The 24,561-nt window shown below is 38.2% G+C and overlaps 1 protein-coding gene across 13 annotated transcripts in view; it reads right to left on the bottom strand.

The window, feature by feature from the left end:
* Positions 1-24,561, bottom strand: part of MPDZ (multiple PDZ domain protein) — a 162,762-nt gene that overhangs the window by 23,292 nt on the left and 114,909 nt on the right. For 8 of the 13 annotated variants that reach the window (XM_010857011.1, XM_010856999.1, XM_010857003.1 and 5 more), the window contains 10 exons: positions 21,686-21,796; positions 16,450-16,548; positions 15,654-15,725; positions 13,207-13,369; positions 10,898-11,094; positions 9,476-9,567; positions 9,170-9,260; positions 6,865-6,945; positions 4,250-4,342; positions 4,085-4,159 (listed from right to left, as the gene is read on the bottom strand). In XM_010857011.1, the coding sequence (XP_010855313.1) occupies positions 4,085-4,159; positions 4,250-4,342; positions 6,865-6,945; positions 9,170-9,260; positions 9,476-9,567; positions 10,898-11,094; positions 13,207-13,369; positions 15,654-15,725; positions 16,450-16,548; positions 21,686-21,796 (1,074 nt within the window). The remainder of the gene's footprint in view (positions 1-4,084; positions 4,160-4,249; positions 4,343-6,864; positions 6,946-9,169; positions 9,261-9,475; positions 9,568-10,897; positions 11,095-13,206; positions 13,370-15,653; positions 15,726-16,449; positions 16,549-21,685; positions 21,797-24,561) is intronic. The other 5 variants (XM_010857006.1, XM_010857001.1, XM_010857008.1 and 2 more) reach the window with 3 other exon arrangements.

Genomic DNA, 24,561 nt, shown 5'->3' on the forward strand with positions numbered 1-24,561 from the left:
ACATTTGAATCAGTTCTAATGAGGTGGATGAAACTGGAGCCTATTATACAGAGTGAAGTAAGTCAGAAAGAAAAACACCAATACAGTATATATGGAATTTAGAAAGATGGTAACAATAACCCTGTATATGAGACAGCAAAAGAGACACTGATGTATAGAACAGTCTTTTGGACTCTGTGGGAGAGGGAGAGGGTGGGATGATTTGGGAGAATGGCATTGAAATACGTATACTATCATGAATGAAACGAGATGCCAGTCCAGGTTCCATGCACGATACTGGATGCTTGGGGCTGGTGCACTGAGACGACCCAGAGGGATGGTATGGGGAGGGAGGAGGGAGGAGGGTTCAGGATGGGGAACATGTGTATACCTGTGGCGGATTCATTTTGATATTTGGCAAAACCAATACAATATTGTAAAGTTTAAAAATAAAATAAAATTTAAAAAAAAAAGAAAAAAATGTGAAAAAAAAATAGACTCTTGACGAAGGTAAAAGAGGAGTGAAAAAGTTGGCTTAAAGCTCAACATTCAGAAAACGAAGATCATGGCATCTGGTGCCATTACTTCATGGAGAATAGATGGGGAAATAATGGAAACAGTGACAGACTTTATTCCTTTGGGCTCCAAAATCACTGCAGATGGTGACTAAAGCCACGGAATTAGAAGATGTTTGCTTCTCAGAAGAAAAGCTGTGACCAACCTAGATAGCATATTAAAAAGCAGAGACATTACATTGCCAACAAAGGTCTGTCTAGTCAAAGCTATGGTTTTTTCAGTAGTCATGTATGGATGTGAGAGCTGGACTATCAAGAAAGCTGAGTGCTGAAGAATTGATGCTTTTGAACTGTGGTTTTGGAGAAGACTCCTGAGAGTCCCTTGGACTGCAAGGAGATCCAACCAGTCCATCCTAAAGGAGATCAGTCCTGAATATTCATTGGAAGGACTGATGCTGAAGCTGAAGCTCCAATACTTTGGCCCCCTGACCTGAAGGCCTGACTCATCTGAAATGACCCTGATGCTGGGAAAGATTGAAGGCAGGAGGAGAACGAGACAACAGAGCATAAGATGGTTGGATGGCATCACTGACTGGATGGACTGAGTATGAGCAAGCTCCAGGATTTGGTGATACACAGGGAATCCTGGTGTGCTGTGGTCCACGTAGTCACAAAGAGTCGGACACGACCGAGTGATTGAAATGAACTACTTCTGTTTCTTTTTTTTTTTTTTTCAATTTTTATTTATTTTAAATTTTTAAAAGAAAATCCATCCTGAACCCTCCTCCCTCCTCCCTCCCCATACCATCCCTCTGGGTCGTCCCAGTGCACCAGTCCCAAGCATCCAGCATCGTGCATTGAACCTGGACTGGCATCTCGTTTCATACATGACATTTCACATGTTTCAATGCCATACTTCTGTTTCTATAGACAACGTGAAGCAGCTTATATAAACATTTTAAATAAAATGGGAACATTTATGCTAAAAGCAAGATAAAGAAAACTATGCAAGAGAAGAATCAAGCCAAATGGAATGTTAAAAACATACACATGTGGGTTAAAGAATAAAACCTATACAATTATTAAAAGTGGTGCTGGAAAGACTGGACAGCTACGTGTGAAAGAATGAGAACACTTTCTAACACCATACACAAAAATAAACTCAAAATGCATTAGAGACTTAAATGTAAGGTCAGAAACCATAAAGCTCTTAAGAGGAAAATAGGCAGTGCACGCTTTGACATAAATCACTGCAAGCTCCTCTTTGACCCACCTCCTAGAGTACTGGAAACAGAGAAAAATAAACAAACGGGGCCTAATTAAACTTAAAAGCTTTTGTATAGCAAACTAAACTATTAATAATATAAAAAGACAAACCTCAGAATGGGAGAAAAAACTGCAAGCGAAACTGACAAAGGATTAATCCCAAAATACACAAGCAGCTCATACAGTTCAATAATACAAAAAGAAAAACTGTCCAATCACACACTGGGCAGAAGACCTAAAGAAGATATCTTCTTCTCCAAAGAAGATATATAAGAAGATGGCCAATAAATACATAAAAAGATGATCAATACAGCTCATTATTAGAGAAAAGAAAATCAAAACTACAATGAGGTATCAACTCACACCAATCAGAATTGCCATTATTAAAAAAAAAACAAAAACAAAAGAAACCACAAGCAAAAATGCTAGAGAATATGTGGAGAAAAGGAACCCTCTCGCACTGTCAGTGGACATGTAAACTGGTACAGCCACGAGGGAGAACAGTATGGAGAGTCCTTAACAAACTGGGAATAAAACTACCAGATAAAAACCCAGCAATAAAACCCAACGATCACACTACTGGGTTTATACCCTGAGAAAACCACAAGTCAAAAAGACACATGTACCGCAATGTTCAATGCAGCACTATTTACAAGAGCTAGGACAAGGAAGCAATTTGGACATCCTGACAGATGAATGGATAAAGAAATCGCAGTTACCACACACACATACACACAGGAATATTACTTAGACAGAAAAAGGAACAGATCAGTTGTAGTGAGGTGGATGAACCTGGAGTCTGTTATACAGAGTGATGTTAGAAAAACAAATATCATATATTAACGCATATATATGGGATGTAGAAAACTAGTACTGATGAACTTATTTAGAGGAAAGAAATAAAGACGCAAACATAGAGAACAGACTTGTGGACACAGTGGGTAAGGAGAGGCTAGGAGAAATTGAGAAAGTAGCACTGCCATATTTATACTATCCTGTATAAAATAGATAGCTAACAGGAAGTTGCTATATGACACAGGGAGCCCCGGCTGGCACTCTGTGATGACCTGGAGGGGTGGAATTGGGGGTGGGGAGGCTCAAGATGGAGGAGATACATATATAGTTATAACTGATTCACACTGATGTATGGCAGAGACCACCACAACACTGTGAAGCAATTTTCCTCCAAAATAACACAAACTGAATTTTAAAATGATTTAAGCACCTTGCTGGCCAATGTATAAATGGACACAGTGACACATCAAATCTCAAAGAAACACAGTTTGTTTGTTTGTTTGTTTTTCTAGCATTTACCAAAGGCTCAAGTGAAACTCCCAGTAAGTACAGTATTAAGATCACTTTTGAGAAGGAAGAAACTCAGGCATAAACAACTATTTATCCACTTAAAAGTTATAATAATTTAATGTCTGAGTTTTAAAATCTGTTTATAAAGCAATATAAATAGTGGATATTTATAGAAGCAAATCCATAGACAGTATATTAAAAAGCAGAGACATCACTTTGCTAACAAAGGTTCTTATAGTCAAAGCTATGTTTTTTCCAGTAATCATGTACGGATGTGAGAATTGGACCATAAAGGAGGCTGAGTGTTAAAGAACTGATGCTTTCGAATTGCAGTGCTAGAGAAGACTCTTGAGAGTCCCTTAGACAACAAGCAGATCAAGCCAGTCAATCCTAAAGGAAATCAACCCTGAATATTCACTGGAAGGACTGATGCTGAAGCTGAAGTTCCAATACTTTGGCCACTAGATGTGAAGAGCCGACTCATCTGAATAGACCCTGACAATGGGAAAGATTGAGGGCAGGAGGTAAAGAGGGCGATAGTGCATGAGATGATTGGATGGTGTCACCGACTCAATGGAGATGAGTTTGAGCAAATACAGGGAGATATTGAAGGACAGGGAAGCCTGGTGTGCTGTAGTTCACAGAGTCACAGAGACAGACATGACTTAGTTCCTGAACAAAAACAACACAGGAGCAAATATTCATTAAAATATTCCTTTGGTTTTAATACTAAGTTGTCATTTGTTTAGAAGTTTGAAGTTTTCCTTCAGGAAAACTGAAATGATATTTATCAAAAATGCCCACTGAATACTGAATTTATCAGGTAACAGGAAAAATACTTATCATCTTAATTAGAAAACAGAAAGTAGAAATTAAGTACTTTTCAAATCTCCTCTCTTCCTTGCAGATATCTAATACAGCTACACAGGTTTGATCCCATGACTGACCCCCACCCCCACACACTTAGCCATTTCCAAGGATGAGTTCACAGTACCATTTACTTTCTTTTGGATAAGTACCTTTTCAACAGGATAGCCAACAACAACTTCATCATCTACAGCCAAGATCTGATCTCCAACTTTCAGCCGTCCATCCTAGATGGAAACATGGAAACTTTTGAGTGATTTTACAGACAGAATTCCCTTCCTCACCAGTTTCTGACTGTAAGAAGGGGGAGGCCTCACCTTGGCTGCTGCCCCATGCTCTGTTAGACTCTTTATGATGACCCCACTGACTGTATCTTCTTCACTTATGGCAATGCCCAAACCCCCCTGATCCTACAGAAACAAAAACAGAAACACTTAGGAAATGTGAAACATGAAATTTATCCAAACAGAAAGGTATGTGACCGAAACTTCTGAACATTCAAAGGCTAGAAAAGCAATTAAAGGTGTTCTAAAATCCACTCTTCGAAATCCCCTTTTCTTAAGCAAACTTTGAATTACTTTAGTCGGATTAAATTTCTCCTCCATCAAATATTCAAATGTTCTCATTCCTCCCCTATGTCTAGTATCTCTAGTACTCAGTTGTGTCCGACTCTTTGCGACCCCATGGACTGCAGGACGCCAGCCTTCCCTGTTCATCACCAACTCCCAGACCTTGCTCAAACTCACGTCCATTGAGTCAGTGATGCCATCCAACCATCTTATCCTCTGTTGTCCCCTTCTCCTCCTGCCTTCAATCTTTCCCAGCATCAGGGTCTTTTCTTTTCAGCACATACACCAACTAACATATCTCTAGTCACTTTATCAGTAGATTCAGAAAATAAAAATGTATTCAACAACTTAATGAATGTACGTTTGAGAATTCAGTTCTGTGTAATTGGTTAAGTGACTCAAAACCAAAGCACACTCCTGCCTCCTTCTTCTGGCTTAGACATAACCATTAATACCGGTCCCTGCACGCCTGTTCCACTATCCCTTATCCTTCAGCAGACAGGCTGCCCTGACACATGCTCTGTGCTTTCTGGGGCTGAAAATCCACACTGGTTACTTCAAAAACTCGGGTTTTGGTTTGATACAGAGTGAAAATGCTCTCAACTCATGAGTCCAAAGACTTACCCTGAAAACCTGCCAAGGCTAGAAGAGCTACACTTACTTTAGCTATATTTTCCATACTTTCTTTTATCAAAACCAGGTGTTCCATAATGCTGGCTTTTACCTCTTCTTAGCATTTATATGAATAAAATCTACCATAGGGTAGTGAATATTTTCATTCTGGTTAGAGCAACTTCCCTTATTACAGTTTCCATCCAGGCAGACAGAAAGCAAGAGACAAAGGAGCTTACATGAGAGCCATGCTTGCCATGGACTTTCAGGATCATGGCATCGAGGTAAAGCTTCATCATCATTTTAAAGATTACAAATACCCCTGCTTTGCTGACAGAGACCATTAATGCTTGATGACATTCCAGACTGTCATTGCACGTCCTCCCTACCACCACTCTTTTCATGTGCATAATACAGAGACAATTACACAGGTTTACAGTAAGCAGAACTCAGCTATAATATACTTGCGGGCTAGATTTGGAAATCTGGATATGTTACTTAACATCTCTAAACCTCTAAAATATCCTGTCCCCTCTCCCCTGCTGTCTCAAAGGACTCTCTCTGACATGGCAACAGAATGAGGGATGCTGGAATGGACATGTATGGACTTTTTGACAGAAAAGCTTTAATGACTTCTGTTCTTTTCCCTTTACCCACAACACAAACTGCCCATGACAATGTTTCTTAAAAGTATATGATAAGATCATAAAAAAAATAATAATTAAAAAAAAAGTATATGATAAGATCAGAGCAATCCATTTTTGTACAGGGTTATTTATTAAAAAAAAAAATAAACCAAGAAGAATCAGTATTTTTTTCCACTAAGTGCTTAACAAATTTTGACCACATATCAGGCATTATGCCCACCAGTTTATAAACAACTCATTTAACCTTTCTAATTACAATATCAAAGGTAAGACTATCATCTCCAATTTACAGGTAAGAAAAATGGAGGCAAAGCAAGATCACAAAATGTGTTAAGTCTGTAACTGATGAAATAGGATTCAACCCAGTCAGACGGCCTTTGGTGCCCTGCCTTGGAGCTGGGAGTCTCGGAGGAAAGCACTCCTTTCTGCTGTAGCATTACACACAAAACCCCTCTGTCCCCCCATCCCACCTCTTCCGTTCCCCTCCTCTTCCCTGAGCATGTCACTGCTCTTTCTGTGTATTCTGTTCATCCACTGTCCACCTGCATTCCAGCATGAACCTGCAGCACCTAAAAGCATTTACAGGATTCTGTTCAACAAACCACCTCTTTCAAGTGGTCACTTGAATCCAAGGTTCAGATATTTTCAAAAGCAAATACCTCAACGATGCCTATCAGTGAGACTTCTAGGCACTTGGGCTTTCGGTCTGACAAAGGACAAAGCCTGTAACTTGTTTAATGTTTTATATCGTCCATAGCAAGTCCTTGTAAATAAATTAAACACAAGATCACTAAATATCATACCTTGGGATAATCATAAAAGCAGGAGAAGCTGGGCCCCTGCTCAAGTATCAATTAGCACAATGGTTATCAAACGTTAGTGTACGCTGGCATCATGGAGAAGGCTTATTAAAACATGAGCTGAGGGCACACCCCAGAGCTGCTCCTTCGGGAGATCAGGGTGGGCCAAGCACCTGCAGTTCTAACAAGCTCTCAGGTGATGCTGATGCTGCTGGTCTGTGGAGACTAGTTTTGGGAAACAGTGAATCAGAACACCAGTGTCACGGTCCTCACATCATTTCAGTCCAATTCTAAGCAGATTTACCTTAGGAAGTTCTAGGTGTTGCACGTTTGTCAACGAACTGAGGTCAACAACTGCCTCAGAAGTAGTAACACTCGGTTCAGCCTGGCAGAGGGAAAAAGGCGACAAAATAGGCAAATGTTATGTTGTTTTGCTTGACCAAATAGTTGTTTATTGTTGTCTAGTCACTAAGTTGTGTCCGACTTTTTGCAACCCCATGGACTGTAGCCCACTAGGCTCCTATGTCCATGAGATTTTGTAGGTAAGGATACTGGAGTGGGCTGCCATTTCCTAACCTGGGGGATCTTCTTGATCCAGGGACTGAACCCATGTCCCCTGCATTGGCAGGTAGATTATTTACTGCTGAGCCACCAGGGAAGCCTCAAAGGGGCCGCTTAATTAACATTATTTCATATGCTATATTCCATCATTATAATTTTAATACTTCATGACGTTTATGAACATTATATCTTAAAGATATGAATGAGGTGTGATTAGACAGTAATTATTTTGGAGCACAGAAACATAAAATGCTTCACAAGACTGCATGGATTTACTCTACAATGATGCCTAATAGTTACCCAGCTCCGAACAGCACAAGCACTGACATACAGAGCGCCAGCAGAGGCACCATTCACTATGTTTCACTGTGCTAGACATCAAGTGAATGTAGGAGCTGTTAAATGTTTTACCCGAAAGTTACTAAAATCAATTTTCTTGATGGACGTTTTTGGTACAACTCACATGAAAATAAAATTTTCTCCTTTACAATCTTGAAAAACCACTTGATTCACTCAGTTCCCCATTATGATCAGTGAGTCCGTTCACCAGCATGAGACAAGTGATTTGTGCATCTTGCGTACAGAAAAGCCTAATGTTTAGATATTAATTTAGGGAAGAGTGTTTCCAATTCATACCCTTTTCCACTGACAGTATCATACTTCCTCTAATTTTAAGTTTTCATTCTCTATCTCCTTTTACTCATTCTAAACAAAGTAAACACAAAGCTTTCACCAAAACTCTCTTAAATTTGTGTCATCCTCTGGCCACTGCCTTCTCTTTCCTAAATTTCTTATCCACCATTTGCTTTATCAAAATCACTAATAATCATCTATTGGCAAATACAATGAACCCTCTTTATTCACCTTCTCACAGGAGCCCTCCTCAGCTGCTGTGCGACCCACCCGCCTGATTCTTCATTTTGGACTTGTCAATTCTCCTTACAACTGATATCATACAATTCTGCCCTCGGCTCTCATCTTTTCTCAATGTCCTCCACAGACAGAGCCTGAGCTCCCATGGCTCCCAAGCTGGCATCTATGGGGATTCATCTCTAAACTCGAGACCAAACGTCCCTGTGAACACTTCTACCGAGCTTTCCAATAGACACTTCATTCTTAAGCTGCCTCAGAGAGAAAGTTCTCTATTTTTAAATAAATACCTGCTTTTCTTTTTTACTTTTTCTATTTTGATAAAAGATAACCATCTATTAAGTCACCAAATCAGACATCTGGAAACCTGGTACATCTCATCTGTTTCATTCTCCAGCCTATGCTCAGCCCCCAAGTGGTACCTGGTGGTGGATGAATACATTCTCAACCAGTCATTTTTCCTCACTGAATATATTTAGTTAGGGATGAAGTAATATCTATTTGGGTTCTAAAGACCTGACACAACCATTTCTTCTCTCTCTCTCTCTTATTTTTGGGCATCAGTTCAGGTCCTCCATATCTATCCCATGAATTACTTTAATTCTCTTGCTCCCTTCAACTTCTCTGTCCTGCAACCTGTGATTTTTCTCTGTACTATTTCCAGAGTTCTTAAAAATAATCATTCTTTGAGTCTGCAAAGATATAGCCTAAAAGACAAGGTCTGCATGGTGATCCTCATGATCCAACCCTACCTGTTCCCTGCCTCCCACTGTTCAACAGGGCTCTGCAGTTATCAATTCTCTGCATTTGCCAGAGCCTCCAGCCCATCCCTCAATCCATGTCCTCTGCTTGCAGTGTTTACGGCCCCAGACACCTACTCTCAATGTACATCTCATGTGCGACCTCCCCTATGTTTGCATTCTCTCCCCAGAGGTAACAGTGTCAACTCCTTTTCTGCCTTCATTATTCCCTTGACAGGCTCTACTACTGGGCTTCATGTAAGCCGTGCTTATTTACATGAGTGTTCCATAAACTAGGCTATAAACATATTGGGGATCAAGAGGATCAAGAAATTCACTTCTCTCTTATATACCTGAAAGGGCTCTATAATTGTTAGCTAAATTAATAAGTGATGCATAAACTAAGGCTTCCCAGAGGAACAAATATAAGCTACAAACCTCCTTGTTTTGAAGATTCTCTGAGGCAGCAGGCGAGGGTTCCACTGTATGTCCAGGACATACAGCCATCTGACTCACTGCATCTTTATTTCTAAAGGAAAAAAAGCACTAACCTGTAATATCATGACCATTCATACTATTTTCATTCTTTAGCTTGAAGACTCAGATAATTAGACAAAATTCTGTAGCCACAAAGGCTTGGACTACAACACTTACATGTTCGTATATGTTTCATTTTTATTCAAAAGAATCAGAATTGAACGGCTAAGGAAAAATATTTATAAACCAGGAAAAGAAAATGCTCACCTGATAAAAATTATTTTTACTTTAGAAGGGGCACATTTGATGATTGATGAAGCATTCTGATGACTTCTTCCATACAAAATTTGACCATTGATCTATGAGAAATAAATATCATTAATCGAGTCCAGAATTTTAATTTTACAAATTTTTATCTCCTTTCTAATGAAAAGGACTTCCCTGGTGGCGCAGTGGTAAAGAATATGCCTGCCAATGTTTGATCTTCTGGGTTGGGAAGATTTCCCCGAGAAGGAAATGGCAACCCACTTCAGTATTCTTGCCTGAAGAATCTCATGGACAGAGGAGCCTGGTGAGCTACAGTCCATGGGCTCACAAGAGTGAGCTAGGACTTGGCTACTAAACAACAACAATCTAATGAAAAGCATATTTTTTTTTATTCCTTTAAAATAGTACATACATTTTATTTCCCAGAACATGAACCTGACTTTGATGCTGAGTTAAGAAAAAGCTCATGTTGAAAACCAACATTAAAATTCCATGGGTGTAGTCTGATCTCCATGGACTAATGAGGCATCACTTGGACTGACTACAGGAGAAGTATCCAGGCAGGCAACAAGCTTCTAGAATACTCTGCACAAGCAAGGGCTCTGCAGAGGCACCTGTGATCAGCACAGATCATCCTGGGAAGGCCTATCACAGTTCACAGTTACTGTCAGCACTGAAGGCCTGGGGGTGGGCCACTGGGAGAAGCAGTGCTGGCATACCCAGGCTTCAGGCAGTGGAAGGTGCTTAAGCAGCACACTGCCTAGCGGAGACTGCCAGTCATCCTGTCAGTTAGCCGCTGCTGACTGAGCCTTCCTAGCGAAGAGGGAAACGCAGGAGGCATGGGAAAATGTGCTAAAGCAGTGTAAAGACACGTGGATCCCAGCCTATAGGAGGCAAGGACAAAAAAATCAAGCAAACACAATTCCAAACACTATAAAAGTATAGTCTGCAAGTTTATTTTGCTTGGTGGGCTGAATTACTGTTTTTGGTTTTTAGCCTTAAATTCAACCCCACAACAATCCACCCCCATCAAGTGTACCATGAGGGATTCAACTTCTAGAAGGTCCAGTGATCAGTCTCATTACAGGGGCATGATTGGTCATTTGGCTTTTCAAAAGCTCCTAATAAAAATGCAGCACACACTAAAAAATGTTTTTGAAGTGTGATCTTTATTACTGTCTTGGGGCAAAAATTTTTTCTGGTGCTACACAGTCACAACCTTTAATGGAAGTTAATGGGAACATGGGTGGTACTTAGTAGAGACTTGCTCTCGAGCCAAATTTGCTGCAGTACATCTTTGTTATTAGGTGAGTGATAGTTTTCTCAGTCACCATATGAGACCCAGGTGGGTTTTCTGGAAACTGATGGCTCTGTCACACCAGTTCAGTGGGAGTAAATGCAGTGTTTGCCGTAAGAACTTACCTCTAGAAGCTCATCTGCAATCTGCAGTTGACCATCTTTCCCAGCTGCTCCATTTGGATCAATCCCCACTATAAAAACACTCATCCTCGATCGGTCTTTGTTCCCAGCAAGACTCAGACCCAAACCACTACGACCTTTCTCTAGTTCGATCATGTGGAGCTCGCCTGTGAGGGTTCCGTAACGTTCTCTGATATTTTCTGCACACAACAAGAACAAAAAACCACAGGGAGTAAGAGATAATTCACAGCCAAAGGCTTTACTCTGGAAGGTTATTGAGAATGGCATTATAAGGCCATGACTGTACCAAAAAATAATTCTTAGCAGTTAAGGAAAGCTAAACAGACTGGCCTCCTGGGCGTCAAGACTGGTTTCCTAGAGCACCCAAATTGTGAGTAGCTTTTCTGCCTCTAGGATGCAGAGTACGGTGTCTGACTCATCAGTTCACCTGAGGTGAGCAGACCCAAAGAAGTGAACCATGTGATCACGTGAATAAGCTCTCCAAAGACTGTGATTACAACAGAAAGTTACTTTATCATTTGCAGAGAACAGAACATCCAGAGGATTTGTCTTCCCTGGTCAGGGGAAACTTTTCTCCCACAGCAACACGGACACTGCACATTGCATTATGCTGGGTGGTGCTTGGTACACAGATCCAGATTAGATGGAATGGGTTTTCTTATTGCACAGAGCTATCCAACCAAGACACATGGACGTAGCTGTTCTCATTAAATGAGACCTTTCCTATCTCCCATCTCCCATGTTCAAAAGGTAGCATTTATTCTGTAATCTGGTAGGTGTCCCAGGCCCAGATGACAACCAGCCAGTGGCTAACACTTACCACCAGGCACGTGAGGGAGCTAATAACCTGCTTTCTTGAGACATTAAGTTTTCGAGTGGCTTGGAATATGATAATAGGTAACTGAAACATTCCATTTCATGTTTTCCTCAGAGTACATTCTGGCCAGTTTGATGGATTAGCAAAATATTCTAATTTAATTAGAAATAAGACTAAGAAAACTGCAAACTTTACAAATCATCCCTTAGAAAATCTTACTAAAGTGTTAATGTCATGCATTCTGTATTAATTCTTAATTGCATCAATTTCATAAACTGCCATCTCCTGCTTCCTTCTAGAATCTAGCAGTACAAATTTTATACTTTGTACTTCCCCAAAGCACATACCACAGTATTCTTAAGGAAAACAATTATATTTTTTTAAACGAAACTTTTTAAAGCACTGACACATAACTTTGGTTTAACCTCTATAAAATGGCTTATTTTGTTAGGAAACAAAGACACTCCCATGATTCTATCAATAATTGCCCTCAAATGATTCCTGTGCATCAGGCATCATGCTCAGACATTATCTAATTAACCCTTAGCAACCTGAGGCAGAAAATGCATTCAAGTAGAAGCTTCAGAGGACAGCGATCAGGAGGTGGCAACAAAGGTAACAGATTTCAAAACAAAGGCCAGAAGCGAGTTTTAATAAAGCATTTGGACAGTAACCTGAAGTAGAGGATTTATTTGGCAAAAACAGAACTATGTTCAGCAATGTGGAACTGAACATTATTTTTCATACAAAGTTAAAGCACATTGTATTTCCTTCCTGACCACTTGCCCAGTCCCCATCTCTTTGAGAGAGAAAAGCTTCATCTAAATTATTTCATCTGATTGATGACTGTCATTTATAACTTTATTGCTACTTCCATCTTGGGTATTCCTTTTGAAAAGGTGTATGGATTCATTACATATTCTAATGTATTGTTTATAGAGTATAAGATAAAGTGAAGCATGTATCTGCTGGAAAAAAAAAAGGTGGGGGGAATAACCACCATGCTACAACTTAAGAGGTTGTTAACCAACTTGCCAAATGCCCCAACTTTTTAATCTCAACACTATGTTACCGTGTTACCTAAATTCCATGCTGTTTAAATAGCAACAACAAATGCATTTTATAATGAGGAATCTGAGGCCTAAAAGGGGTGATGCTCTGTTGGAGAGCATGAGAGAGCGGATCCAATAGAGCTTCTGAGAGAGTGCCCTGACCACCTCAACTTGCAGAAAAATGCAAAGCGTGCTTGAACAGGGTTGCAGATTTACAAAACAGAAGAATGTGATGTCAAGCCTCAGGAATGTGTGCTATACTCAACTACAACAAACATTAGTTTTTTTCTACACAAAACTGCATTATGTGTAACTGAAGATTAAATGTATTTACCCATCTGGGGCATAAGCCTTGAGAGAACCAGAGCTATGAACAGTTTGATACCTCTTACAAGTCAATGCATTTGAAACAGACAACTTACTCCAGCTGTAACCAAACTCATCCTCTTCATCCACATCTTCTGAGGTTTCATTTGCAGATGACAGAGCGTGATCCCCACTCATTTCTGCCAACACTGGAGGCTGGGGTGGAGGCGAGTGGCACAGAGGAGGCTTTTCTGGCTCTGATTCTGACTGACTGGGCACCTGTGGGAACAAGAAGAATGCAGTGGGTATGTGCAGTCTAAGGAAGGAAAACTCAAGGAAAAGAAATAAGACTGCAACATCAAAAACCAAACTACTAGCTTTAAAATATCTAATATATTAAATAATGGGGAAATACACATATATAAAAATGGCAGACAGGATTCAGGTAAAGCTTAAATACACTAAACAAATCAGTATGTTCAGAGCACGATCCATTAAACGATTACATGGTATTTTAAGGTGAAGAATTACTCAATTTGCAGGCTTAAATAACTGAAGATGGAAAGCTGTACAAATTTAGTGTTTTGGGGAAAAAAATCTCATTCAAAACTCATCTAGACAAGATTGTGGAAGTCTAAAAAAGTCTTCCAAGAAACTGGAAACAAACTAAAAATGGTAATCGAACAAAGCAGTTCAAAGCTTGTTAGTGAGATTATATATAAATACTTTTATTGCTACCTGAATCCTCTCTCCACATGACTCAACAAATTCATGAAAAAGCACTGCACATGCAGGATCCTCTACCAGAGTGACTGCTTGTTAGCAAAGAGCACACAAATTCAGATCTGAGGGGCTGGTTTTAAGGGACAAAACCACCATCCGCTTGCCAAGGTAGCCCTAAACATAAATGGAAAAACAGGGCTGAATACTTCATAAAAACCCAAAGCTTGATTGGTATGTTTGCTGTCACTTAAATCTACAAGTCTTAATTAAAAAAAAAAAAAAGAAAAAGGGGGAGGGGGGGATTTGGTGTCATCAGGTTCTTTCCTATTCTTAATTGAAACGTAGTGGGTCAAGGTTTGATATTATAGATTCTCAAGCAGATTACAGTTAGAAACATCTTTACGTCACTGAGTCCATTTTATTCATTTACAGATTAAACGCCAAGGCCACGAGAGGCGAAAGATTTTATTCAGAAAAACCCTGCGAAACTAAACTTCTCTTTGCTTAATTTCTAACCTAACCCAATGCACTTTCCACTGTGTCATGTTTTCTCCTCCAGTTTCCACAGTAAGATACAGAGTACCTCAATCAAGGGTCACAGATGCCCAGCTAAAGTTCTAACCCGTTGTCAGGTTGTCCCTGATGCCTGGAGCCCACATTTCTCCTTCTTTGTCTATTTTACTGTTTGTTTGTTTGTTTTTTTTCCCTATACAAAAATCCCTCTGATATGCCTCATTTTATTCTACATGTGTATATCTGGAAAAAATGTGATTAAAAGTACTTCTTACATGAGACACATGAAAGGAATGTACAAATACTTAGAAATGATTCAATGGTGTTAAGAGTCAAAATACATCTAAAAATAAAACCACAGGGCGCTGAATATGATCTTTCTTTGATGATTCAGACACTACTTCAGGACTCTAAGCTGCCCTAAAAACGGTCCAGGTAAACATGAATTATTATTTTTCTGGCAAAGCACAGGTGAGCTGATTGACAGCCACTAATGGATGGGCAACAGATTTTCAAGTCACAGAATCTTCTGTATTTAAAATGCTTGGTTTACATACCATTGGTCAAACAGACAAAAATTATTAGTGCCAACAGAATCCTGTTATCTTCCCAAGTGCTGTGCCATAAAACTTTCAAAAAAGCAATGCACAAATACATAAGAACAAACAAAAAACTTCATTTGATCCAGAAGGGTCAGTAATGATACTAAACTAGGGAGAAACATGTAATTTAGAATTTTTCTCATTAAAATTCTTTTAAAAATTTACTAACAATGGAAAATTTGAAAAGCATGAATTAAGCCCATTTCATTTTCAAAAAGTAGAATCAAGTCTAACTTAAAATTGTCATAATTTTAATAAATTTACAGATGCAAATTTTATAGATCTTACTCTCTGCATAACTTTCCTGAGCTGTTATTTTCCTTAAAAAACAAATGAACAAACAAAACTTGCTTGCCTAAAAACTATTCATTATCTTACTTAGGCAGAACATTTTCATACTGTGAATAAACTCAAATGTTGCCCTAACATAGCTGGTTAATCATAAAGTCAATATAAGCCTGCATTTACTAAAAAGGAAATAAGTGTTCTATTTTGTTATGCCTGATACTCTCATTCTTACTGAGATTGTAGAATTTAGCTTGCTGTTGACACTTATAAAAATTTATCCACAAAAACACAATTCTTTAATGAAGACCATTCAGCCTTCACTGGCAAAAATGCAGTGTACTTGAAATCACTCCATGCCATGTATGCACACAAGTATAATGTACACGCATAGCACACTGTAACACACTGACTCATGAGAACTTCACACTAAGACAAACCTTAAACGGTGTGGGAGCAAAAGGATTAGTTGGGGAACAACGGAAGAGAACTCTACTTGATTTCTGTAATGCCTATAGTAACAGAAAACATATTCCTTCAGATACAGTATCTTTGATTATCTATATTACAATAACATGAAAATCCAATGAATATTCATAAAAATGCTTCCTGAAAAAAATTAACAGCTTTTCTCCTTTCACAATCAAATTATAGTATACAAATTCTCGTAAGTTTTTCTTTCATTTTTGGATTTATAATTTCATCAGAATATGACAAATCCTAGTATAGATTTATAAACGTTGAAACAGTTCCCTGCTTCCTGATCAGGCATTTACATGGACATCCTTTATGAATATTCAACAGATTCTCACACATACACAATTATGTGCGGGCTGATTAAGGAAGAGCTTTTAGGACCATCTTGTATAAGTCTAAGAAGGACTTGAATCAATACAAGGTTTTTAGAGAAATTATGTATGAAAGTAGCTTATATGTTTTGCAACTAACAAAAATTTATATATCTGAAAATTCAATTCACACCAAAATATAAGAAGGGCAGTAGACTCACGATTTTCCCTTACTCTTCAGAAGGGCCATCTAATTTCAGCTATAAAAATGAATAGGTTCTGGCAAGAAAATGTGCTTAAGAAAGGATTTGCATGCCCACTCCAAACACACAGTTGTTTTTTGTCCTTGCCCAAATTCAGTCAACTCTGAACTGGGACAAATGCACACTAGCAACACAGAACAAAACATTGGCAAAAGGCAATGGCAAGACAACGGTCATTATCCAACCTTGTCAGCGTTGAACTGTAGAGAACCAGCAAATGGGTTAGTGCTGCTGAACTTGTACTTAGGGTAAAGGTTGTGCGGCAAGGAAGGCAAAGGGGATTTCTAAAAGGAAACATAAGAGGCGCTGAGCGCAAGAGAAATGTATTTAAAACAACTCCAATATAAGGATAAAGTAATTACTGATTTAAATAACTATGTGACACCAGATCCTATCAGATTTCATCATTAATAACAACATCTTATCAAATAGTCTAGAACTAAGTGTTTCCTAGAGCAACCTGAATCCACACTCAAATCTAAATCTGGCCACAAAACACATAAGGAAGCAAGTCTATCAAACTGGCCCCAAATTTCTTTCATTTTCACTGAATATTGTCACTATCATGGACAGATAAGCCTATATATTTCACCCACTTATATTAACATATGTTCCATGCATATCAGTAAACATGCTTCAGTATTAAAAACCATAAATGGCTTTTTATTTACACTTAGAAGCAAATTATGCTGTTTTGGTTAAAAAAAAAAAAAACACAAAAATAAGAGTCTATCAGTTGCAGAATGCAAATTAAACATGTGTCTTCTAGTCCACTGGTAATCTTCAGTATTCTGTTATTTTGTTTCTCAGTTAGGAGTCTTTTTATACCTTGATTAGGTTTTAAGGTTGCTTCAATCAACAGTATTATTTAAACAAGGAAATCAATAATTTTTAAAGAAATGAACCACTTCCTACAGTGTTGTTCTCTATTTCTGCCCACTTTTTGTGGTGCTAGGAACACCACAAAATACAGACAGACAGCTATTTTTAATTTCCTATAAAAGTTCCCATCTTATTGGGGAATTTATGAGGTTTGGGTAATATCTGAGGTCCTGCCTTAGAGTGTTCACATAGGTTTTATGGCTCGCCTGATATGTCCTGAGCTTGAACTATTGGAGTTGAAATATACATATTACAGGCAGGATGACTGCCAAAGAGAATCTAGCATTTTCATAGTAAAAAAAAAAAAAGTAATTTCCTTAGCACAATAAATTTTTTTTCACACTACTTTTTCTTTTATTGACCATATCTTTCAGAGGAAATTGCAGACATTTAAAATTCAGTTTGGCTCTAATTAACTGTTTGTGTTACTTCTCTCTATAAAAAAGCCCTACTGGCAAGCATCGAGAGTAGGAAGAGGTTGTCATGTGACACCACCCTGCACTCTACAAAGACCATCCTCACTCAGAACGGCTATACTGAAGCTTATGCCACATCACTCTTTCAATCTGCTCTTCCTACAAAGTTTTTTCCTACAGAAGGAAGATGGTCAAAAGAAATGGGCATGCTGACATTTCTGCTCATCTCAACTTTCCCTCTGCTTTTCAATTTAAAATGTCAACTCCTGCTTTACAAAAGGGAAGATCACAAATGCAAAAAAAAAAAAAAAAAGACCATTTATTAAGGTGGAAGAAATGACCAGGCAGAGATTAAAAACACACCCTAGGCAAAATAATGTTACGGAAGGCAGATTATTTCTAATCCTCATACATGGAATTGTACGGTTTTACATTTCCTTTATAATTCTGTAGAACAAGATGAATCAAAATAATGACGACAAGAAATGGAATATTTGAAAAAAGCTCTGGTTTTTTTGTTTGGCTTTGCTTTTTGCATTTTCAACTTGCAGCTCACATAGGATTAGAATTTGGCCCTGAAAGGAGAGTATAAAAGTACAGGATGAGCACAGCACATGAAATAGCAGAACATTCTATTATTAGGGAAGGATTTATAGGGAGAGTGTATTTCTCATTAAAAAATCAATGACAAAACTGTGTTTATAGTTCCAAGGGCTGATAAAAATAGAAGTGTTATTAACTAAGAAGCACAGGGATGACAAAATCATCCTCTGGCCCAAATTAGTGGGGCCCACTCCTTAATATGACAATGTGGTCAGACTGAATTGTGAACTGTCATATCAGTGGAATTATCAGGGTTAGTTATGGGAAGTTCTAATTCTTGAACAGTTGAAGAGCTAAAAAGACTGACTAGTTTTTAGTCTATGTACAATATTTTCTTGATGCTTTATTACATCCACAAATAAAACATTTACCATTAAGAGACTCTTGTTTGGTCGCTAAGTTGGGTCCAACTCTGAGACAGACCCAATGGACTGTAGCCTGCTGGGCCCTTCTGTCCATGGGACTCTCCAGGCAAGAATACTGGAGTTGGATACTATCTCCTCCTCCAGGGGATCTTCTCAACCCAGGGATTGAACCCATGTCTCCTACACTGGCAGGCAGATTCTTTACCACTGAGCCACCACGGAAGCCCAAAGAGACTCTGAAGTATTTAAGATATTTTTCCCTGTAGATTCCTGGAGACACGATTATTTCCACAGATAAGTAAATTACTAAAAACTAAGTATTACTATCTCATTTTGTTGTACTGAGCTAAGGTGTGCATGCTAAGTTGTGTCCAACTCTTGTGACCCCATGAACTGTAGCCTGCCAGGTTCTCTGTCCATGGGATTTTTCAGGCAAGGATACTGGAGGGGGTAGCTGTTTCCTTCTCCAGAGGATCTTCCTAATCCAGGGATCAAACCACATCTACCTGCATTACAGGCAAATTCTTTATCCACTAAGCTATTGGGGAAGTCCTAAGTCACTATAGTCATATCCAACTCTTTGCAACCCTATGAACTAAAGCCTGCCAGGCTCCTCTGTCCATGGGATTCTCCAGGCAAGAATACTGGAGTGGTTGCCATGCCCTCCTCCATGAGATCTTCTGGACCCAGGGACTGTACCTGCATCTCTCATGTCTTCTGCATTTTCAGGTGGGTTCTTTACTACTAGCACCACCTGGGAAGCCCAATATCTCATTTTAAAAACAATTTTTTTTCTAATTTCCCAAAGCAAAATATTACTGTAGAGGAGGAGAGAGGTCTTTCCTGTACCCATCTTAAGACTCTTGGTTGGATCTCTGTAACAACAAATTAATGAGAAAAAAACATGCATACTGATGTAACCTAAGCTCTGTGTGACACAGAGCCTCCACTGGGAAATGAAGACCAGAAGAAATGGTTAAGTCTGAGTGCTTTTATAGGAAGTCTGATGAAGAGTAGAAAGTTGGGGGAAATATGACAGGACAAAACAGCATGAGCTAAGCATAGTTAACTGGGGAAAACTTAGCAAGGCCTGTTCATTCAGATTCCTCTCAGGGGTCCTCCTCATCTGGAGGTAAGGCTGCGCCTCTCCTGAAGATCTCTCAGGAGAGTCTTATGACCCGCTTCGGGGGAGAAAGGAGAGGTCAGAGTCCTTCTAGCACCTGCCTTTTCTCAAATAACTTCCATTAAATATTCAGTGTGCCAAGGTGTTTTGTTTTAGGGTATCAATCCTAAACCTTGTCACGTATCATTTGACTACACATGTCATTCTAAGCAAGATTTATTCTGGAATATTACTATAAATCAGGCGTCATTATACCTCAGATAATAAAATAGGGATATTTTCCAGGTGCATGAGAAAATATCTTCCTAGCACATTAGAAAATGCAGCTTGGCATTGAAAGAAATATTTGCAATTTAATATTTAAAAGTAATCTGAGAATCCGACTCAGCAGTTTGTAGCACTGTCCTAAATGATACAAAAGTTGGAAAGTAAAAATAGAAAAAGAATAAAACCCACCCACACACACAGAAAACAGCTTTAACTTAACTTAAACAGCCATTTACCAACATCATCCTGCTGTGTCTATGTTTAACACAACAAATGGAAACAAATGTAGAAAGACCTGTAGTTATTTAAACAAACTGAACAGCATTTGAAAAGAATGCAGGATGATCTGGTCCCATCATTTGGCAGATTTTCTTATCTGAATGTATAATTATCACCTAACAATAAATAACTGAATGATTAAAAACTGCAAATGTGAAGATAACTGCTTACATTAGGAACTACTAATTCATTTCTTAGCATGAACTCAGACCAGAGCTACACCTGTCTTGACAACAAAAGGAAAAACCAACAACATAAATCTGGTCACTTTGTTTCCTGGGGCACCGAATATTGAAAAGTTCCTTTTACTAATCACTAAGAACCTTTTCACTACGCTGCTTCCTCCGTAACTTGAGCATTACTATCTTAAATTTTAATTTTAAAAATTAAAATTAAATATATTGTATGAATAAAATTACACATTTTAAATTTCAGATGATCTTTTTCACTTTTCTTACATGTGTTAACATTGTCTTTTTAAAGACAACAAACACTAAAAGCTAATAAGCAGTTATTTCAAAAAGAATCAGTATGACAGAGATTCTTATATTCAGAAGTGGACCCTGTATGAGCCTCAGGACATCTAAGAAACTCCTGAAATGCTATGTTAACTTCTCAGTAAATCTCAAGAACTTTCTAAGGCCCAGTATGTTTAAGAGGTACTGAACAGGAAAAAAAAAATTTTTTTTTCCATTGAGGCATAAAGAAGATATAGAAAAAATAGTTTTAAACTACTGGCATAACGTTCATCTTTGGCGACATATCAAATATACAAAGCTTCTCTTAGTATCTTCATCAACAACATGCGCTGGATGTGCTTAGATTTCTAAAATATTTTTAAAGCCATTTCACTTGTAATAACCAACAGTAAAATGGATTAATAGGTCTCTGTCCACCAGTGGCTACACAGTGATCAGAGCTACTCAGTGATGGTGGCTGGGAAACAGCAGGTATGAAATTCTGAGTATATAAACGTACAGCTTAAACAAAAACAAACAAACAAAAAAATCCATCATATGGAAAGTTAATGTCCACTCGGATAGACAGATGCATTAAAGACCATGCACAGGAAATCACAGATTGCATACTGGAAATTCTAAATTTATAAAGAAAATGAACTCTCTCTAGTTTCTCAGAGACCTGACTAGATGTCACAGACTATCAACCTGAATAACTCCACCACATCCTTCTTAACAACTTACATATTTTATGACTATAGTGAAACTAATGATTATCTATCTAGATGCCTATGGGCCACCAGTCAATCCTACTTTTATGTGTTTTCAACAGACTTCAAGTGTCTGTTATACACGGTAGAAGGATTTTCAGGATAACTCAATGGGGGGAAAAAGCAAAATAAACTTTTTAAGTCTCCTGAGATTTCCAGGCTTGATCTCGGGTCCTAGAAGCAACTTGGCCCTGGAGGCGGCAGATTCCAAGTTGAACGCTGTTGGATGCGCCTACCTTGCCCTTTGTTTTCGCTTACCCTTGGTCTGTTTATAATGCTCTGTACCAGAAAGACTACAGGGTTGCCTGCTTTCCGAATGGCTTCCACAGCTTGTTCATGGCTTGCATCTCTGAGGTCCATGCCATCCACCTGCAATGGAAGGCCTCAGCTTAACATTTTAAGCAGCTATAGAACAACAGAACAATTTGCCGATCTGGAGTTTTGAGAATCCTGGGTGAGGTTCCTAAAAAATCTTTTTCAGATTCAAAAATATTTGAGACTACTTGTGAGGCTCCAGAATTTTTCATCTGTCCAGCAGACTTCTGGTCCCTTTTCTTGGACACAGATTTATGTCTCCAAAAATCAACTGAAATAATAATCAATTAGAATGAAGGCCCTGCTTCTACTTCCCTTACACTGCCCAGTTGTTCCTTTAAATTGACAAATCAGCATCATCAAAGAAACAATACAAGGGAACTGCCTAGTAGCACTGTTTTCATCATAAAAGTCACTGTACAAATTTTCTTCCCAGTCATCACAGAGCGGTCTGGGAAGTGGCTATGTGATGCTTTGTGTTTTTCTATTAGGGAAGCTTGAAGTTAAAAACAAAATTCTAATGTACAGAAAAATCAGCTTATGGTAAGGTTTATTTGGCAAAAGAATCTTTGCAATAGACATGACACGAGCTGGAAGCCAAGAAATTGTGCTTACTTGTTAGCAAATCTTGTATAAATAGCTTGAGAATAAAAGTTATTTTGGAATTTTTTATTGACCACGGCTTGCCTGGGTGATGATCAGCTTAGCTTACGCACTACATGAACAGGAAGGAAAACAGTCTGAGAGGCCAAATGCTAATCTTGCCGGAAAATTATAGGATACTGGTACACTTTTAACATTTCCAATTACCAGAGAATGATATATACAATAAAAATAGCAAAGTAAGAGTAGACACAATTCTGAAAAATAAAATTATTAGATCTCTGCAAAGAACCTTATCACCTTTAAAAGAATTATACACCGTATTTTATTGAAAACTTCCCTCAGGTTGATACTTAGATAAAATAGCAAAATCTCTTTCAGTGCATATTAAAAATGGCTTCTAACTTTTTGCAAAATAAAAGTATATATGTTTACTATATATTTCATTTGTGGGAAAATGTAATAGAAAATTAAATATCTTTGCTCAAGTCTAAAGAACTGTATACTTTCCAGGGAATATTTCATAGGTCTCTAGTTTACACACACTGTCAGAGATTCTTAGCAGAGTCATGTTCTGGAATTCCAAGGATCACAGAGGTCTAAGGCTTTCTTATTTACTGAAAAAGGCCCCTGCACATAACTGAATTCAAGAAACTGCCACTGAGCAGTATTTTACCACATGGAAAAAAACCTTCATTCCAATTTCAAAGGCGTGTTTAACTCTACTGATACATTAAAACAACATTTTGGTGCAAAGTATGATTAATCCTTTCTCAAAATAATTATAAACATTTCTTAATTTTTCTACTTAGGTCAAAAGTATTCAGTAGTGAAGTACTCATAAAATAAATTGCCTTAGATAAACTTAAATTAGCAATTTTATGTAGTACTCTAATGAAAGACTTCTTTAACATGGGGCTAAGGTATCATTTAATGAAGAGCAAAGATATAGGAAGAGAGAAAAAAAAAACCCCATAATTCTTTCTTATAAATGGTCAGAAGGAAAAAAAAAATGAAACATCAGACAGAGCCCTTGCTTTCTCGCAAATCTCAATCTTCTTTCTTCAGTTCTCAGTGTACATATACTTTAAACAATAAATCAATGCCCACAGTGTTCAAGTTGTGGCTGATTCTTACCAACTTCTTCTATAAAATTAAGGCATCTTAGTGTGTAAGTTATATGGATTTAGAAAATGAGAGACAATCACTTGTACAAAATAAAACTAATGGTTGCCAAAATAACAAAGTGATCATATGTTTTTTGTTTGGAAGTTGTCTCTCTTAATTGACTCTCTACCTCCTGACAACCCAGCAAATCTGGGTCAGGATTTGCTGGCCTTCCTCTACACATTTACTAAAACCATGCTTATGTTAATCAAATAATTCATCACACTATCCTGAAGTGACCTGATTACTTGTCAGGTCTGTCCCGCTTGACAGGCAGGCTGGATGTTTTATTTTCCGTGGGATGCCCAGAGCCTGTTACAGCACCTGGAATGCAACAGTTGCTCTAGGAATACTTTTTGAGTACATGAGTAGTGACTTGTGAGAAGAGTAGATATAAAATATTAAACTTAGCTTTGAATGAAGGGATTAGATACAATTTGACCAAATGCTTCTCTCTTACATATAACGAAATATGTACACACAAGCACATACATACCAATACACACGTGCACACTCATACACACAGCCCTCTGTGATGAGTGGGGAATGGGCAAAGCCATGATATGGAGGAAAAGCCAAACTTGGGGTGGTGGGGGTGGTGGGGAGACCTTTCACAAAAGGTAATGAGGATATTAGCACTAAAAACTTTACCAAAAAGACTCATTTAAAAAAATCTTATCCAACAACATTTAGGTATTTCCTGAAATAACGTCTCATTTGAGGGTTCATCTGTGATGTGTACATTTTGTGTGTGCACACATACATTAAACAATTATTCCCCAAGAAATTTGCTTTGTTTTTTTAACTGAACTTAGTAATTTATCTCAGCACCGACATTTTTTAGAACAATTGGTTATACCTCCAAACACCTATCAATATATATATAATTTGTCATCATATACTGAAGATAAAAATTATGGATGAAAACAAAAAAATAAGAAAGAAATTCTTTAACAACAAACGTATTTTACTCGAGTGTTGAGTCAGTGTAAAGATGATGATTCCCTTGGTAAAGAGGATGGCCCAGGTGAGTAATTTTAGCACAGAAA

This window comes from Bison bison, unplaced genomic scaffold (genome assembly GCF_000754665.1).
Source record: "Bison bison bison isolate TAMUID 2011002044 unplaced genomic scaffold, Bison_UMD1.0 scf7180017864376, whole genome shotgun sequence".
Lineage (NCBI taxonomy): Eukaryota > Metazoa > Chordata > Mammalia > Artiodactyla > Bovidae > Bison > Bison bison.